Source organism: Entelurus aequoreus, linkage group LG04 (assembly GCF_033978785.1).
Source record: "Entelurus aequoreus isolate RoL-2023_Sb linkage group LG04, RoL_Eaeq_v1.1, whole genome shotgun sequence".
NCBI classification, from domain to species: Eukaryota; Metazoa; Chordata; class Actinopteri; order Syngnathiformes; family Syngnathidae; genus Entelurus; species Entelurus aequoreus.
Window position 1 is genome coordinate 25,826,233 of NC_084734.1, and position 19,844 is coordinate 25,846,076.

At 40.5% G+C, this 19,844-nt stretch overlaps 1 protein-coding gene across 3 annotated transcripts in view; it reads left to right on the forward strand.

The window, feature by feature from the left end:
- The window catches only part of cep85l (centrosomal protein 85, like), a 32,451-nt gene extending 13,484 nt beyond the window's left edge, over positions 1–18,967 (forward strand). Inside the window, exons 5-13 of one of the 3 annotated variants that reach the window (XM_062044443.1) lie at positions 697–811; positions 880–1,035; positions 1,211–1,363; positions 5,561–5,715; positions 6,037–6,154; positions 7,906–7,956; positions 9,704–9,802; positions 10,305–10,470; positions 17,673–18,967. In XM_062044443.1, the coding sequence (XP_061900427.1) occupies positions 697–811; positions 880–1,035; positions 1,211–1,363; positions 5,561–5,715; positions 6,037–6,154; positions 7,906–7,956; positions 9,704–9,802; positions 10,305–10,470; positions 17,673–17,830 (1,171 nt within the window). In that variant the 3' untranslated portion in view covers positions 17,831–18,967. Of the gene's footprint in view, positions 1–696; positions 812–879; positions 1,036–1,210; positions 1,364–5,560; positions 5,716–6,036; positions 6,155–7,905; positions 7,957–9,703; positions 9,803–10,304; positions 10,471–10,639; positions 12,290–17,672 lie in introns of those variants that run through there. The other 2 variants (XM_062044444.1, XM_062044445.1) reach the window with 2 other exon arrangements.
- Positions 18,968–19,844: the final 877 nt, after the last annotated feature.

Consider the following 19,844-nt stretch of genomic DNA (forward strand, 5'->3'; position numbering starts at 1 on the left):
ATTTTTTTTCACTGTAAAACGTGTTTATTTTTGCTGTAATGTTAAAGAAAAACCATCACAGAAAATTTAATTCATATTGTCATATTGTAGTAAGTATTGGAATACTTCTTCCTGAAATTTAGCATCCTTCATTTATAGAAGTGGGAAATAATTGATTTTCAGATGCATCGCAATTCAGACATGGACAATTATGAAAACAATAATTGAACGTTGATAATCAATGTATTTATTGTAAATAAAGTAAAGCAGACAGTTCTATAATTTGGCTGACAGCAGCAAGCCACTTCACCGAAAGATCCGACCAGCTCCTTTTATTATAGGGCACACATTTCTATTAATTTAATACATGTAATGGGAATTCATTTAACTGTTTCTTATTACAAATGCACTGTTTTTGAAAGTTGCAAGTGATAAAAAAAAATATTTTTAAACTGCATCAGTATACATAAATTAAAGATGCACCAATAGTCAATTTTTAATCAAACTTGTAGCTCCTGAATCGTAATCATAATCGAATCTTGAGGTGCCCAAAGATTCCACCTCTATTTATTTAGGCGAAACATACAGTATAAAAACTAATTCAAGCAATCCATACATACATACTGTAAAATATGTAAGGCTTTTGCTGTGTGAAATGTACTCTCTTTTTTTTTCTTTTTTTTTGCCTTTGACATATGCAATATTATTTTCTTTTAGGCAGAATCAGCAGATACTGCAGCTACATGCTCGCATTAGAGAAAATGAGCTGAGAGCCCAGCAGGTCCTGCACAGTCAGAGGTGGTTTGAAGACCCTCAGATTTTGAAAATGAAGGTAATTGTAACCATAATTAATTCAAACACACATTGATGTATTTGTTTTAACCCCTGGTTATTCAATAGGAATCTGTAAAGGAAATGCCGACTGAGCGACTGGACTGTCATGAAGATCTTAGCAGAAAAATGGCAGTGGCTGAACTGGAAGTGCTCCATCTTAATGAGCTTTACAAGCAAGCCACTCAAAAATATACAGAAGACCTCAGGAAACTGGAAGAAAAGGTAGAATTAACCTAAAAATGCTGGTCCTTCTAGTAATAGTCAACATGTGGAAACAACAACATACTATAGCTGTTTAGCACGTCTGCCTCGCAGCAGAAGGTTATGGGTTTGAATATTGGCTGGACATTTTTGTTTAGTTTGCATGTTAAAAATGTGTTGGTTTTTTTGTGCACAGATAAAAACAAGGGATCGCTATATCAGCAGTTTGAAAAAGAAATGTCAGAGGGAGAGTGAACAGAACCAGGAAAAGCAGCAACGCATAGAAACTCTGGAGAAATATCTTGCAGACCTGCCAACGCTGGGCGAGGTCCAGGTCCAGTCCCTGCAGGTAGACACACACCAGGCAATGACAGCGGAACTACCACTGCAGAATAATGATTCATGCACAATTTGTGCACTTTTTTGTGGTGTGCTTTACACTAATGACACAAGCATTAACTCAATGCATTAATTCAATACAGATGCAGGAGGTCAATACTTTCAATATATTTCAGTACCAGTCAAAACTTTGGACGCACTTGCTCATGCTATCAAATTAGAAATTATGTCCAAATCTTCTCATATTTTTATTTCTTTTGGTTGACGCCAAAGATAATTGGTACGGCTTTTGTGTGCAGACAAATAGTTTTTAGAGTATGAGATAACTCTACTGTTTACAGATTTGGCTGTCAACAGCTCGCAGTGTTGTGGCCTCCCACATCTTTTACTAGCTAAAAATTGTTTGCATGTACACAACAATTTTTTGGAATAGTGTCGGGAGGATGCTTTACATGGGGGACACAGGGCTCTTCTCGAGGCGAAGCTGTCAGACACGGTGTTGTCGGCACTGGTGGAACTCGCGGGTAAATTGGACACCCGGGCACCTGGCCACGTAGATATACCGTATTTTCTGGACCATAGGGTGCACCGGATTATAAGGCGCATTAAAGGGGTCATATTATGATATTTGTAAATCTAAAACACTTCTTTGTGGTCTACATAACATGTAATGGTGGTTATTTGGTGAAAGTGTTGCATAGATTATGTTTTACAGACCATCTTCAAGTCACTTTCTGACAGTCGCTTCAGGATGCGCCGTTTTGTCTTATTTACGACTTTACTTAAATCAACAACGAAGCAGCATCTTCTCATCCGTGGCTCACGAGTGCAACAACTTGTTCCGACCGGAACTCTCTAATAACTAAAGTTATTAGAGAGTGGGTGAATAATGTAAACCCACTACACTGGTAGTTTTCAGCGCTTCCATAGCGAGTTTACCGCTTTAAACTTTACCGATGCCGGTATTTTTTTCTATATTTTTATTGTAATATTTTCAGAATGTGTTTGTTTTGTTTTTGGTCAAACTAAGACAAAGAAAACAATCTGAAGTTGTCTTTATTTTTTAGTTTTAATGCCATGATTTTAATAGTCTGGCCCGCGTGTGTACAGATTTTCCTCGATGCGGCCCCTGAGCTAAAATGAGTTTGACACCCCTGACTTATAACATAAAGCTGACCCTAACTTTTGTCTTTAATTAAATATAATGTCTGTTTTTACCTTTTTTTTTTTACATTAAAAAATGGAAAACAATTTCAAAATGGCCCCCCACATCCTTTGACTTTTCGTTCCACCATTGGTGGAAAAAATTTGGACACCCCTGAGCTGTTAGTATTAAAATTGTCAGCTTTTTTCTCATTACATCACAGACTTTTGCTCTTTTTTTACATTGTTTTGGTTTTTTTTAACCAAAAATAAACTGCTGGCCAACCAAACTGGAGCTCCTGGCTGTACTCCGGACACCCTTGTGTTAACAATTTTTTGCATGGTTAGATAATACTTAGTTTAAAAGACATGTACATTTTCTGTCAAAATGGGAAAAAAAGAATGTGTTCAGTAAGAAAGATAAAGTACTTTATTGATGCATATCATTTCCAGGCTTCCACGGGCAACATAAAAGGATGTGGCCAGCCAGATCTGGCCCCCGGGCCTTGATTTTTACACATCTCGAGCTCCATCCACAGTAACAGTATGCAGTACCACATATCACAATCATAAAACGCCATAGATTCTACTGATCATCAACTACTGGCAAAATATAACAAATAAGATTTGACTAAGAAAATCCGGAGTCAAAGACAGCCATAAACAATTGTATTGTAACATTTTACAGAGTTGCACTCGTGTCATTTAAATAAAACGTTTGGTAATGGATTTTCAACTGATTTATTTAGGGTCATAGGTCACCAGTCAATAACAGCATTTAAATGGGCTGCATTCGATTTAAGGTTTTCATCATCAAATCTGATTCGTTAGATTTTGTCCGAGTCGACGATCAGTTTTTGTGTTTGTTAATGGCGATTCTTTCAAATAAACAGACTTCGTTTGCGACTTTTTACATTTAGAAAGGTTAAACCCCTTGACTGTGACTTGCATTTCGGAAGGGTGCAGCTGCACTTCTGTGTTTGGATCATTTTGGTGTAAATAAAACAAAAGGTGGATTGTTACAACCAGCCTTTGACTGTCAATATGAACACGTGACATGTCTACCTACAAAAGTGCTATTACTGTTCTGTTCTGCGTGTTGTACAGTAGGTAAGGTTGTTTTTGCCTCATTCTTCACTTAAAGCGTGAGTGAAGAATGCACTACTGACCTGACAAGGCCTGGTAAGTCTCACAGAGAAAGAGATGATACAGTATTATCTGCTCACAGGTGCTACCTGGTGGTTGTTTGAGCACACTGCTCTCTCTGTCGTCCTCAGACGAGCTTCCATCGGAGTCTCCAATCATTCCGGTTCTCCATACACCCGGCCAGCTCCGTAGAGGTTTCAGCTCCTGCATCTTTTTTCAGGATGTCCACGTACGTTAGCACGGGACGTCCTCGCGATCTAAGCCCGTGCATTGGTTCCCATAGGACCAGCCTGCTGGCCGGGAGCTCCTGATGTCTGTGGCAGTGGCCGGCTAGCCTCGTCCTCCTAGCTGTTACCTTCTTGCAGAGCCTCGGCAGTTGCCCGTACAGGTCCTTGTTGGTGATGTGGATGTTCTGGTCCACATTCAGAACAGCTCGTATCATTCTGGTGTAGCACCCATCTAGGGACTTCTGCAGGGTGGGTGTCAGGGTCCAGCTTTCGCAGCCATACTCAACTTTATGTGTCGGGGGACATTCGAGCGCCACACTCTTGACATAAAGTTCAGAGTCCTCCACGCTAGTGCCTTCCTGACCTTAAAGTCTTGTTTTGTGGAGTTCATCCAGGAACCCAAGTACTTGAAGTCATTGACCTCTCGTAGAGAGTTGCCATCTGATGTTGTAATTGACGGGTGGTCCATGTGTAGGTTATAGGTGATTACCTCAGTCTTCTTTGCGTTCAGTCTGAGCCCAGGCACATTCCACCTCCACTCTGTTCAGGAGTTCCTGTGCCTGCTCCACACGATCAGCAGATGTCATCTGCCTAGTCTAGGTCTGCCAGGGTTACAGCAGGGGTTCTTCTAGACCTTCTTGGTGTAATTGTGAAGCCAAACTCCTGCTCCCGCCCGTTGATGGCTTTCCTGAGCTCGTAGTCCAGAGCTATGATAAAGCGGAAGGGGGTGAGAGTGTCTCCTTGCTGCACCCCTGCCAGGATTTCAAACTCCTCGCTGATGCCATTTGGGGTTACCACCTTGGCTCTTGTGCCCTTGTACATGGCCTCTATGGCCCGGAGTAGATTTGGGGGGACCTAGTAAGCCTTGAGGATTCTCAGCATTATGCCTCTGTCTATTGAATCAAATGCCTTTTTGAAGTCAATGAAACATAGTACTGCTGTCAAGTTGTTCTTTTTCACCTCCTCAATGATTCTCCTTAAGGCCAGGATCTGGCCTACGGAGGTCCTTCCCTTTCTGAAGCCATTTTGGTTGTCCCTAGGTGTGGGTCAATGGCGTCCCTAATCCGGTTTAATATCATGTGGTTGTAGAGCTTCGATATGTATGGCACAGGTCAGGCTAATGCCACGATAGTTGTCTGGCTTAGGCAGATCTCCAGATTTGTGAACCGGGATGATGTCTCACAGGGACCATATGTCGGGCTTGATGTTCTCTATCAGAGCCTGGTTGCAGATCTCCAGTATGATGTTGTCGAGATCGCAGTGTCCTAGTCCTGGGTAGCCTCACTCCTAAATGCTTTAGTTACACGCAGGACTCTCACAGGAATGAGGCAAAAATACAACCTAACCCAGTGTATTATGTGTTGCCCAAGTTCATAGTGGCTTTGGCTATTCTAGTTGAAGTAAAAATGTTGTAAAAAGGTTTCGTATGTGAACCTGCAGCAAGTAGGCATGCATGTCCCACCAAGGCTGAGGAAAGGTTTCCGCCCACCTCGAGCTCCGTGTCTGACGGCTCCTTTTCCTTCCCCATTTTGGAACATCCTCCCAACACACTTGCTGTACGTTGGGTATTCCACTCGTCTCCCTCCCACACAGGCTCAATGTTCGACAGTTCGGCTGCCGAGTTTAATTGTCCAATTACACTCAATTGATTCGAATCGTCTCACCCCTATTGTATTGAATTTTGTGTTCAGCTGGAACAGGTGCAGAAGAAAGCTGAAGACCTGGAGAAGAACATGTCTCGCTTACAGCAGGATCTTGACGATTGCAGTGGTTTGTTGAAAGACAAAGATGTCAAGATTAAGACACAAGACAGGAGAGAGACGGAGCTGATTGCGTCTGTGCACAGGTGCGCTTCAACTGTACTTTACAAAAGTCATCTTTAGGCCATTATTTCTCTATACTCAGGTGTTTTGTTGAGTGATTTATGTCTGTATTTCATCATTGCAAATGTACAAAGAGTAGGTTTCTCATATTTTAAAACACACAGATGTGCTCTCATGGTTGATAACACTGACCAAAGTGATCTGAGAGTCCTAAAAAGAATTAATTGAGGTTTAACCTTAAGTAGAGGATATCGTGAAACTAAAAGTATGTGTATTTTCACGAGACCAAAACCCCTCTGCTCACACCTGTTCTTATATCTGTCACCATCTTTGCATTTGTGAAGTCTGCAGCAGAAGGTGCAACAGTGTTTGGAGGACGGGGTGAGGTTGCCTATGATGGATCTGAAGCAGCTTGAGGAAGAAAACACAGAACTTCTGGGGAAGCAAGACCATAGCAGCAAGGTACGGCTTGAGTAATGTTGCACCTCGGGGATATTCAACTCAATTGTTTTGGGGGCCACATTTCCAGAATGTTATTCACTATTAGTCTTATTTTGTATATTTCGGAATACCAGCGTCCTCAACAGTAGACATTTGATTTTGTTGTGTTTATTTTGTCAGACTTACAGAAGCACTAGTGTTTTTAAAAATCTGCTGCAAAAATGGGAGTCTATCGCCAGTTGAATAGCCCAAATGATGAAAACGAGAGGACCTAAAATGGAACCTTGATGAACACTACTAGTAGTCACTACAAATGACTACTGACTGTAAACGAGCTACGGCAACACTTTAGTTACATAAATGACATTACCCCCCAAAAAAAAACTGCCAAAAGGAGAGGACTTAAAGAATTGGATTCTAAGAACATTACTGTCATATTGAGTAAAAAAAACTATTTTTTGTGTTTGCAAACCCTACAAAAGCACATGTTTCTAGTAAAACTCACAAAGATACATTATTCAGGATGCTTTATTATTGTCCATTCTTTAACATGTGCAAGACACATAAGAACTGAAATTACATTTTCGGCACAGTCCCACTAAGAGCAGACATACGTTACAGGGAGACAAGAACAGGACCGCCAACGGATCAGCCACTTACGGCGCTCCTTAAAAAAGGTGGTATTAGGAAAGGGGGGGAAGAGTAAAAAATATCAGTCAATGGCTGGACCCTCGGGAGGCAGTCCAGACTGAGTCCAAGGGAAAAAAACTAATTTGCCATAGCACACATAAACAAGTTACATATAATCACAACAACTCGCAACAGAGGGGTGGGGGGGGGGGGGGTGTGGAGGCCGGCCTGCTGCTATAAAGCGCTACTCAGCCGTCCATCACCCCCAAGGGGAATCAAGCGGTGGTGAAGGCGTTGGGTGGGGGTGGAGTGTGTGTTTGTGAATATGCCCATTGTCTTTGAGTGTAGTGGTGTTGTGTCCATAGGCCCGGGGTTGTTCTGCATGCAATGCAAGCAAAGTTCAACTTCCAGGTGTCGTTGAGGAGGGAGGGAGGTCAAAAGCGTCTCTCTGAGAGTCCTCTGGGATGTTTTCAGAACAGCCTGCTCCTGTTGTTGCAGCGTCAAGGCCATTCGAGGAAAATATTTTGTCCAGGCATTATTAGACTTTTTGCATGTTTGGTTTCGTAGTTATGCTTGAATAAATTGTGTATTGCTTTTTTCGCATTATCTCAGGATTCTAAGAACATTACCGTCTTATTGAGTAAAAAAACTAATTGTGTTTGCAAACCTTACAAAATCACATGTTTGTAGTAAAACTCACAAATACACATTAATACAGGCATTATTTGCATGTTTGGTTTAGGAGTTAGGTTTAAAAATCTGCAAAAATGTGAGTCTCTCGCCAGTTGAATAGCCCAAATGATGAAAAAGAGAGGACCTAAAATGGAATCTTGATGAACACTACTAGTGGTCACTACAAATGACTACTGACTGGGTCTAAAGTAAATGAGCTACAGCAACACCTTAATTCCATAAATGACATTACAAAAAAAAAACTGCCAAAAGGAGAGGACTTAAAAGAATTGCCTTGAGGAACGCCTCAGTTATGTAAATCACAAGTTTAGACATGTTGTTCTGGTTAAAATCTTGGGGGCTGGTATGGTGTGGCAGGATTTGGCCCCCGGGTCGCGAGTTGAATAGCAACGCTGTACATGAATATGGTCTTTAACAGTCATTAACTGGTTGTCTTTGCTCCCTACCAGCTCATCGAGCACCAGAAAGGACAGATTCTTCGACTAAACTCTCACATAAAGGTAAGCTAATAAAATTATTACAAGGCATTTAAATGTACTTGGGACACTCAACTAAATACTGAACAGCTGGTCTAAAGGTGGAATAGTATGCAAGAGTGCAAAATGATCAAGTAGTTTATTATTATGCATTTGTTGAAAGCGTGTTTGCATTGTTAGGAGAGTTTAAATTGAGTTTATTTGTAGGAACTTTATTTAACCAGCTTTAATGTAAAAATATTTGATGTTACAACTTACATTTTGGCATTTTTTACATGTCAAAAATCCGCAATATAAATGTTTAAATAACTAAAATAACTGCGTATACTGTAATAACTAATCAACAGAAAATTTAAATAAAACAAATCACAGATTTTCATACAGTCCCCAATCATAATTTTCCATATGCAGCGACAGATGCATGTTGTTGTGTTTTCTTTTTTTTATTTAACTGCTGTAGATTAGTTAGGACCCGAGCCCAAAAGCTGCGAAGGCCCCGTTGCAACTGCTCCGTTTATTCTTGTATATGTTTCAATGCATTTTGGAGGTCCCACGCACGAAAACTCACCAAATCTTCGAAGTGCGTCAAGTCTGGCGAAAATGTTTTAAAATTATTTGAATTTACTCGTTAGCGCCCTCTTGGAAATGTGAAAATATTAACTTCTGCCATCAGATTGACGTATCGCCACAAAAATCCCTGGAGACGTCCAACATGACTCATGTGAAAGTCTCAAGACCAGTCTTCCTCTCAGGGAATAAAACACACTGGTCAATCCCAAGTTCTTTTGGATGACATATACAGTATGTTGAGTGAAAAGGACCCCGAGACAGAATGGCACAATACCAAGTTTTACTAAAGCTTCAGGAGACCAGCCCTTACAATGCGACAATAGCATCAGCAAGAAGAGGTCTAAATCCAAACAAAAAGAGGCCGGCAAACAGGGGCCCTTAAGACAAAAGAAAGAGTTTACTAGTGAACATAAGATAAAAGCAAGGAGGTCACGAGAAGACACACTACATGGGAAAATACTAGCTGCTTTAAACATGACTTATGAATTTAAAAAGAACACTTAAAATGATCTCATTCTCACAGATCTCACATTTAAAAACAAACATGAGGTCGGCCATCTTGGTTTCTGTAAAACTCCTCCTAGGGACTCTGAACAAACAAGCTGCGGTTAAAATAACAGATTCTCGACAGACGGGCGATGCTAAATTGCGAAATAATTTTTGCCTACGCCCTAGGATGTGCCAAACTTTGATCTAATGGTTCGCCACAAAACTTTCAACATTCATAACTCTGCTCCATAAATTCATATTTTGATCATAATTGGTACACATGATGATGATGACACCCTGAGGTGACAGATGGGTCACTACCTGTTGCTACCCATTTATAGTGGGCACAACCTGGTGGTGAAAACTGCTCCTCCCCATCACCAATTAAACTTCACTTTAGATCATCAAAGACGGATACTGGTAAATAGCGAAAAAAATTTGCGTCCGCCATCAACCATCAAACCGTCACTTTAAATGATCAGATTTCCTTCTAAACTGATATGAGGCTTAAGGTTGGGGTCTGATAATACCAGCCGTTGATATCGAGACCAGTATCGTCCCCAAATGTTGTTAGAGTCCAGTGTTTCCATGTATGTCATTTTTGTGACTTAAGTCTTCCTTGTGATTTAGGGCTATATAAATAAACATTGATTGATTGATTGTATTAAAATGAAAGAAACAAACCTTCTTATTGCAATCTGTTCTTTGTTAGGCCGTCAGTGCAAGACTACACAAGGGAAGAAGACCTTCTCTCTTGTGTTCTTCTGAGAACCAAGAAAGTCCGTCCATTGAATCTTTGGCCTTGTCACAGGTATCAATTTAAGAATTGTTTATTTCATGTCTCAGTCTCTTACTTATTGACTCACATTCTGCACAAGTTTTAGTTTTATATGGATCCGATTTTCAAATATTCATCAACTTTTTTTTTTAGGAGCTCTTCAGGTAAAAACAAGTGTCAGATTGTACTACGGGGCGGTATAGCTCGGTTGGTAGAGTAGCCGTGCCAGCAACTTGAGGGTTCCAGGTTCGATCCCCGCTTCCGCCATCCTAGTCACTGCCGTTGTGTCCTTAAGCAAGGCACTTTACCCACCTGCTCCCAGTGCCACCCACACTGGTTTAAATGTAACTTATATATTGGGTTTCACTATGTAAAAGTGCTTTGAGTCACTAGAGTAAAGCGCTATATAAATATAATTCACTTCACAATTCACTAAAGTCCATCTATCACTATTTATAAAACTAAAATGATGCTAAACATGTTTCAGATAAATTGGAATCTTAACATGTAGGTTTTTTTGTCTGTCATCCACGAGCAGCCACAGGTGGATAATGAGCTGTCCCATGTGGAGATGTCACAAGTGGGACAGCTTTTGAAGGAAATGTCCCTGTGTCTGCTGGACCTTCAGGCCCTCTGCAACATCTTGGTTCAAAGAGCTCAAGGGAAGGAGCTCAACTTGTCCCTGCTGCTGCGGATGACATGTAGGTGGACCGTGCACATCACACACACATTCACATATTATACACTGGATCTTTGCATATTTACGAGTCAGCGCTCACGTCTCCGCAAATTTTTGCATTCTTAGTCAAAAACCGAAACCCAAACCCATTCGTGCTTTTTATCTCTGAAATTGGAATTTTTTTCCCACAGAAAACGCATCTCATCTGCCTTAAAGGGAACCTGCACTTTTGTATTTATTTTGCAATCACTATGAGAGACAAGAAGACAAAAGTTTGTTTTTTTCTTTTGCATTCTGACATATAAAAATCGTCTCTTTCTCTGTGACCAGGTAATGGGAGCAATCAATTCTACCTCTAAATCACTTTAAAAATGCATTCAAAAACCGTCAACAACACTTCATTTAACATTCTGTAACCTGCATGATAACCAAACTGTTGCAACATTGTTATTGTAAGAGCGAACACTGAGGAACAGTCAGGAACTCTTTTATTTATTATTTTGTCGACAATCTTCCTGCTAAGCTGCGCTCTCAGGTCGCAATGACGAGGCCGTAGATTTCTGACAATTTGGTCGCTTTATTCTTATTTCTGCAGGACAGAACCCGACACGTTTGCCAGTCTTAAAGGAGCACACACACATACGCTAGTCTCATAACACAAGTGTCATTGTGCTGTCTTTCTTACTTGTTGTGGATTCTCTGCATGGAGTGAGAAGAGAAACTGTGATATATCAACTCAATAACAGAAAGTTGTCTTTAGTTTTGTTGGTTTTGATGCAGACGTGCAGCAACATCCTGACACTTCCAATGTGTGGCTTTAATGAGTTGCTTCCCAAAGTGTGTTCAATAGCTTATACACTACTGCCATCTAGTGTCTCAAATCTGCAATTACCTTCCAATCTACTTTATTTTATCACTTTGACATTAGATTTTTTGAAGAAATAAACCAAAATAAAATATAGTTCTAAAAATACCAGCTCATAAACTTACAATAAAACATGCTTTTATATTGTGAAAGTATCATTTTGCAGCCATATTTGCTGCTACATTCATGCTGTGCTTAGTGACCAGCAGGCACTCGAACACGCACCCGAAGGTGCAATGAATGTAACAAAATACACAGAACTTATTACTCTCATTTTGCCAAAATCTTAATTTGTTTTGGACCAAAAATCACATAGAAATTATGACTTTTGTGTGAAGTCTGTAACTGTGGTGGCTGCCTCCAAATATTTGTAATCACTGTATGTATCTCTCATGTATTATTCTAACTGATCTTTTTTCTAACATGGTGAGTGAATAAGTCTACTTTTGTACTTATTTCTACAGAACAACTCAGATATGGCAACTGGAGATGTCCGATAATGGCTTTTTTGCCGATATCTGATATTCCGATATTGTCCAACTCTTAATTACCAATTCCGATATCAACCGATACCGATACATACAGTCGTGGAATTAACACATTATTATGCCTAATTTTTTTGTGATGCCCCGCTGGATGCATTAAACAATATAACAAGGTTTTCCAAAATAAATCAACTCAAGTTATGGAAAAAAATGCCAACATGGCACTGCCATATTTATTGTTAAAGTCACAAAGTGCATTATTTGTTTTAACATGCCTCAAAACAGCAGCTTGGAATTTGGGACATGCTCTCCCTGAGAGAGCATGAGGAGGTTGGGGTGGGTGAGGTATGGGGTAGCGGGTGGTGTATATTGCAAGGGGTTCTGGGTATTTGTTCTGTTGTGTTTATGTTGTGTTACGGTGCGGATGTTCTCCCGAAATGTGTTTGTCATTCTTGTTTGGTGTGGGTTCACAGTGTGGCGCATATTTGTAACAGTGTTAAAGTTGTTTATATGGCCACCCTCAGTGTGACCTGTATGGCTGTTGACCAAGTATGCCTTGCATTCACTTGTGTGTGTGAAAAGCCGTAGATACTGTATGATTGGACCGGCACGCAAAGGCAGTGCCTTCAAGGTTTATTGGCGCTCTGTACTTCACCCTAAGCGGCGTTTTAGTCATAAATTTTACTTTTTGAAACCAATACCGCTAATTTCTGATATTGCTTTTATCGGCCGATAATATCGGCAGTCCGATATTATCGGACATCTCTAATAGCAACACTTGCAAGCAGTAGAGAATATGAAGGGGATTTGGGGTCCAGAACATATTTTGCTTTATTAATTATTGATGTATTTCTTGCCACTTTATGTTCTATTTTTATGAGATTTTCAGTTCATATTCTCATATATTACATTACACCCAAAATGTGGTTTATTTTACTCTTCTCAGCGTCTACTTAGTCTGTTTGTATTTGTGTTAGACTTCTACTGTTACCGAGCTGCATTATTTTTGTTTTACCGAAATTGAAAGATAGTCTGTTTTTGTCAAAGCATCTCTTTGATGTATTAATTTCTTCTGGTATTTGTATTATCTTCTGTGTTCTCTCCTGAACAAAACGCAGACCTTTTGTCGTGCTTACATCGCACAAGGCGCTCTCTAGTGTTGTTAGCGAACCTTCACTTCCCATACTTGTCTTCTTTGTGGGTTATGGGGAACACGTAGAAAATCTAAAGAGGGAGCACCTCAAACACGTAGCATCCGCTCAAAGTTAGCAATAATCATGGCGGCCTGTCGTCACATGAGTGCCTTTTCACCAATCATTGAGAAGATCGCCTGAAACTGAGTTGGCCATACTCTTTATACACGACTCTGCCACTATTGGTACGTGGGCTTCATCTAATGTTACACCAAAGAAAGACCGATTTACTGTTCAAACTGTGTGTAATGATTGTTACAGTAAATATATACTTCCTCTGCCTTGTTTTAATGAACATTTAGGCCCACTCGCTACTGTATTTTAAATTAATGTTGGTCGTTATGGTGGTACTTAAAAAGTCAGGTGTTTTGAGGTGGCTTTTGTGAAAAAAGTTTGAGAACCACTGGCTGGAGCAATCTCATTCAGTGGTTACACATGGTCTGCGGTTGTAAGGCCGGTTGGAGCTACTGCCAAATTCTCTGAAACGCCTTTGGAGACGGCTTATGGTAGAGAGTGGCCTTTTATTGTGGGCAGCCTAAGGCACACCTGTGCAATAATCATGCTGTTTAATCAGCATCTTGATATGCCACACCTCAATCAATCAATCAACGTTTACTTATATAGCCCTAAATCACGAGTGTCTCAAAGGGCTGCACAAGCCACAACGACATCCTCGGCTCAGATCCCACATCAGGGCAAGAAAAAACTCAACCCAATAGGATGACCCGGGCGACCGGTGCAATGGACATCGAGTGGATCTAGCATAATATTGTGAGAGTCCAGTCCATAGTGGATCTAACATAATAGTGTGAGAGTGGGGTGGATTATCTTGGCAAAGAAGAAATGCTCACTAACACAGATTTGTGAACAATATTTTGAGAGGAAAAGGTCTTGTGTATATTGTAAAAGTTTTAGAGCTTTGAGTTCAACTCATGAAAAATGAGAGCAAAAACAAGTGTTGCGTTTTATATTTTTGCTCAGTATGTAAATCGGGTATTTTCATGGCGAGAACATACACAACACATGTAAATATGGTATTAAGTATTATGAGACCTAAAATAACACCTGAATAGTCATACCCTTAATCCAATAAAGTACTTTTAATAGATAGATAGATAGTACTTTATTAATGGTGTCCAAGCCACGGTACTGAACTGGTCTCATTTCAAGAACAATACTACTCTAGTATTGCAGTTCATTTAGCCATCGGAGTGTTTGAAAATGCTTAATTTGGGCCAAAAATACATAGAATATGCTTAAAAATCAATGTGGCCCCAGCATCCTTCAATTTTATTTAAAAAAAAAAAAAAAAAGTTTATTCATCCCTGACTTCCAAAGATTCTGTTTAAATTTCAAAAGAGCCGAGAAACACGCCTCTACTGTCAGTGGTCCATTGACAGTTTCACTTTGTTCTGTTTCCGCCCAAAATAATTCCAGAATGCTAAAATAAATTAGGGTGGAGTTTACACAAAAATTTACTTTTTATCGGCCGTTGGCTACACTCGCACTTATACACATGCCAAATGTTAAACTCAGATTGAAGTGTTGATAAAAACAATCCTAAAAGAATATTAAAGGCCTACTGAAATGCGATTTTCTTATTTAAACGGGGATAGCAGGTCCATTCTATGTGTCATACTTGATCATTTCATTGATCATGGTTTACAAGAAACTAAAGCCCAGAAATGATCATGTAGAAAGCTGGAACGCAAATGGCGTGCGACTAAACTTGAGGTTTTCCATCAAGCATGGAGTGATAGTTTAATAACTTATAAACGCATGCTTACCTCAGCTAAAGCTAAATATTACTCAAATCTCATCCACCTCAACAAAAATGATCCTAAATTTCTGTTTAGTACAGTAGCATCGCTAACCCAACAAGGGACTCCTCCCAGTAGCTCCACCCACTCAGCAGATGACTTTATGAATTTCTTTAATAAGAAAATTGAAGTAATTAGAAAAGAGATTAAAGACAATGCATCTCAGCTACAACTGGGTTCTATTAACACAGATACGACTGTATATACGACGGACACTGCCCTCCAAAATAGTTTCTCTCTCTTTGATGAAATAACATTGGAGGAATTGTTAAAATGTGTAAATGGGACAAAACAAACAACATGTTTACTTGACCCAATTCCTGGGAAACTTATCAAGGAGCTTTTTGTATTATTAGGTCCATCAGTGTTAAATATTATAAACTTATCACTTTCCTCTGGCACTGTTCCCCTAGCATTCAAAAAAGCGGTTATTCATCCTCTACTCAAAAGACCTAACCTCGATCCTGACCTCATGGTAAACTACCGGCCGGTGTCCCACCTTCCGTTTATCTCGAAAATCCTCGAAAAAATTGTCGCACAGCAGCTAAATGAACACTTAGCGTCTAACAATCTCTGTGAACCTTTTCAATCCGGTTTCAGGGCAAATCACTCTACGGAGACAGCCCTCGCAAAAATGACTAATGATCTATTGCTAACGATGGATTCTGATGCTTCATCTATGTTGCTGCTTCTTGATCTTAGCGCCGCTTTCGATACTGTTGATCATAATATTTTATTAGAGCGTATCAAAACGCGTATTGGGATGTCAGACTTAGCCTTGTCTTGGTTTAACTCTTATCTTACTGACAGGATGCAGTGTGTCTCCCATAATAATGTGACCTCGGACTATGTTAAGGTAACGTGCGGAGTTCCCCAGGGGTCGGTTCTTGGCCCTGCACTCTTTAGTATTTACATGCTGCCGCTAGGTGACATCACACGCAAATACGGTGTTAGCTTTCACTGTTATGCTGATGACACCCAACTCTACATGCCCCTAAAGCTGTACCGAGGATGTCGTTGTGGCTTGTACAGCCCTTTGAGACACTTGTGATTTAGGGCTGTATAAATAAACATTGATTGATTGATTGATCATTTCGCGATATTGCCATATTTTTGCTGAAAGGATTTACCGTAGTAGAGAACATCGACGATAAAGTTCGCAACTTTTGGTTGCTGATAAAAAAGCCTTGCCTGTACCGGAAGTAGCGTGACGTCACAGGTTGTGGAGCGCCTCACATCTGCACATTGTTTTCAATCATGGCCACAAGCAGCGAGAGCGTTTCGGACCGAGAAAGCGACGATTTCCCCATTAATTTGAGCGAGGATGAAAGATTCGTGGATGAGGAAAGTGAGAGTGAAGGACTAGAGGGCAGTGGAAGCGATTCAGATAGGGAAGATGCTGTGAGAGGCGGGTGGGACCTGATATTCAGCTGGGAATGACTAAAACAGTAAATAAACACAAGACATATATATACTCCATTAGCCACAACACAACCAGGCTTGTATTTAATATGCCACAAATTAATCCCGCGACAAACACCTCCCCCTCCCGTCCATATAACCCGCCAATACAAATCAAACACCCGCACAACACACTCAATGATCCCACAGCCCAAAGTACCGTTCACCTCCCCAAAGTTCATACAGCACATATATTTCCCCAAAGTTACGTACGTGACATGCACATAGCGGCACGCACGTACGGGCAATCGATCAAATGTTTGGAAGCCGCAGCTGCGTACTGCGTTAGACATACAAATTAAACAAAATGCTTATGGCAACATTCTGGTTGCATACTCACGGTACCGCGTCTGCGTATCCAACTCAAAGTCCTCCTGGTAAGAGTCTCTGTTGTCCCAGTTCTCCACAGGCCAATGGTAAAGCTTGACTGTCATCTTTCGGGAATGTAAACAATGAAACACCGGCTACGTGTTTGTGTTGCTGCAGCCGGCCGAAATACACCGCTTCCCACCTACAGCTTTCTTCTTTGCTGTCTCCATTGTTCATTAAACAAATTGCAAAAGATTCACCAACACAGATGTCCAGAATACTGTGGAATTTTGCGATGAAAACAGACGACTTAATAGCTGGCCACAATGCTGTCCCAAAATGTCCGCTACAATCCGTGATGTCACGCGCAGGCGTCATCATACCGAGACGTTTTCAGCAGGATATTCCGCGCGAAATTTAAAATTGCACTTTAGTAATCTAACCCGGCCGTATTGGCATGTGTTGCAATGTTAAGATTTCATCATTGATATATAAACTATCAGACTGCGTGGTCGGTAGTAGTGGGTTTCAGTAGGCCTTTAATGTTTGTTTAGCTTGAGACGACTAAGATGCTCTTGGTGAGTCATGAGTGACACAACATAACGTTCCTTAAAATGACTCCTGGTTACGTGTTCGATTCCAAGTATTGAAGCACATTTAACATAACCTACTCAGTGGCTTAGTGGTTAGAGTGTCCGCCCTGAGATCGGTAGGTTGTGAGTTCAAACACCGGCCGAGTCATACCAAAGACTATAAAAATGAGACCCATTACCTCCCTGCTTGGCACTCAGCATCAAGGGTTGGAATTGGGGGTTAAATCACCAAAAATTATTTCCGGGCACGGCCATCGCTGCTGCTCACTGCTCCCCTCACCTCCCAGGGGGTGATGGGTCAAATGCGGAGAATAATTTTGCCACACCTAGTGTGTGTGTGTGACAATCATTGGTACTTTAACTTTACATTTATTTGCCTTTGTGAACTCTGAGCCATAGAAACTGCTCACAACTGGCAGTTTCCACTCATAAAAATGCTTGGTCAGCAAGAAAAAACTAAGCATTGTGCCTCCATTTTAACACTGTGTGTGTGTGCAGCGTTCAACATTCCTGCAGAGGACAGCAAGAGCGTAGACGTGCAGGAGGAGGAAGCAAAGTTGAAAGTGACCGAGGTTGGCCAGCTGAGGAAAGGCGTTGACGAGCTGAGGAACAACATTGCCGACTGTTACGCCCACTTTGTGGTCACCAGTAAGTGACCAGCAGGAGGAGGAGGATGATGATGATGATGATGATGTTCCACTCAGCTATGCAAAAAGAAAACGTGTAATTACAGTCGTCCAGTTCAACTCAGGGTGATTAGTCAGCATTTTTCACACTTGTGCAATCACTCGGGACATAGGAGAGGTTGAACTAAATGTGAAAGTATTTGCTTCACTTTTTGAAAGTGAAAAGCACAATGAGAAAACAGGCTTCAAAGGGACTATGCAGTACTTGTGGTGCACCAGACGTGTACTTATTGGAGTTGTACATAATAGTTTTACAGATGACATCATACTCATCTGTCAACAGTTGACAGCAAGTGTGAGGTCAAAGGTCATTTTAAGAGGGTATGCCGTTTCCTCGCTTCTGGACATGCTGTAAAAAAGATAAGCTAAGAATAAAGTCAAAATATGAAAACAAAGCCATAATTTCCAAGAATAAAGTGGAAGTATTTGTGAGTGAAGTCATTGCCAGGAAAATGTCAGGTGTAGATGGAGGGCAGCTCACATATTTTAGGGTTTGTTGTCGTTCTTAAAATGACTTCTTTTTTTTTTATCCGTGCAATGGAATACTATCTTCTTCTCAGTACGGCCTAGAACACTCTAGAAGTTGAGTGTCTAGCAATGGACGGACACATCTTGGCTAACTCAAAGTGATGGCGACTGAGAAGAAGCAGTAAACAAAACAAAAAAAGGAAGTTGGTGTCATTCTTCTCCAAGATTGTATTGTGGTCAGTATTATTTTATTACTTTAATCGCTCACTGATCTTTATTAGGAGTCATTTATTAATCAACATTCTTTTAAGGGAATATTTAACTGATGCAGCACATTAGTTTAGCATCATGCTAATGTATTTTAATGTTTACTACAGCCAAAGGAAACAAAATGACTTGTGTAATTTTCTTCTTACAAAGCGGGTCAGTGGAGTTATTTTGTTGGTTTATTAAGTCAATGAGATTAATTTGATTAATCTGATTAATAAAGTGTATGTTTTATTCATTATGTGCGTGTTTTAACGATGCTTCTCTTTATAACTCAATGTTTCTTCTACTGTTAAAAAGTACAATTTGACATAAAGATTCATGTTCTTAATGGTTCCATTCCTCCTTGTACAGTTGAATAAATATATTTTTTATAAAAGCCTAGACTGATTACTGCATTTCATCAAAACATTTTCTTTCACCAGCTGCAACTTCCAGTTTTACCACATTGACACAAAACTGTTTGCGTTCTTAGAATCCCATTATGACACCCTTTTAACTACTGGAGCTTCAAATCCGAAGCACATCTTATTTCAAGGATGAAAATATTTACATGTTTTATATTCTACTTCCTTCAAAACAGCCACCCTTTGCTCCGATTACTGCTTTGCACACTCTTGGCATTCTCTCGATGAGCTTGAAGAGGTAGTCACCTGAAATGGTTTTCACTTCACAGGTGTGCTTGAAGCTCATCCAGAGAATGCCAAGAGTGTGTAAAGCGGTAATCAGAGCAAAGGGTGGCTATTTTGAAGAAACTAGAATATAAAACATGTTTTCAGTCAGTTATTTCACCTTTTTTTGTTAAGTACATAACTCCATGTTCATAGTTTTGATGCCTTCAGTGACAATCTACAATGTAAATAATCATGTAAATAAAGAAAACCCATTGAATGAGAAGAAGGTGTGTCCAAACTTCTGGCCTGTACTGTATGAAAGGTGACAAAGTGAGGGGGTGCACTATCCACTCGAGCCGCCAGTTGGCAGTAGAGAGTTGAATATCTTAAATGTGGTTTGTGGCAATTCCAACTTTGACCACAGCCATCCATTTTCTACCGCTTGTCCCTTTTGGAGGGGCTGGAGCCTATCCCAGCTGCACTCAGGAGGCAGTCAGTGGTTATATAGAGTAGCACTTACCATCATTTTCAGCAGACTGCATTACACCATGATTAACCCCTCTTCCTCTCACCCAGGAATGGGGCCACCATGAATCCCTTCCCTACTGAACCAATAACAAAAAGCAAACACAAAT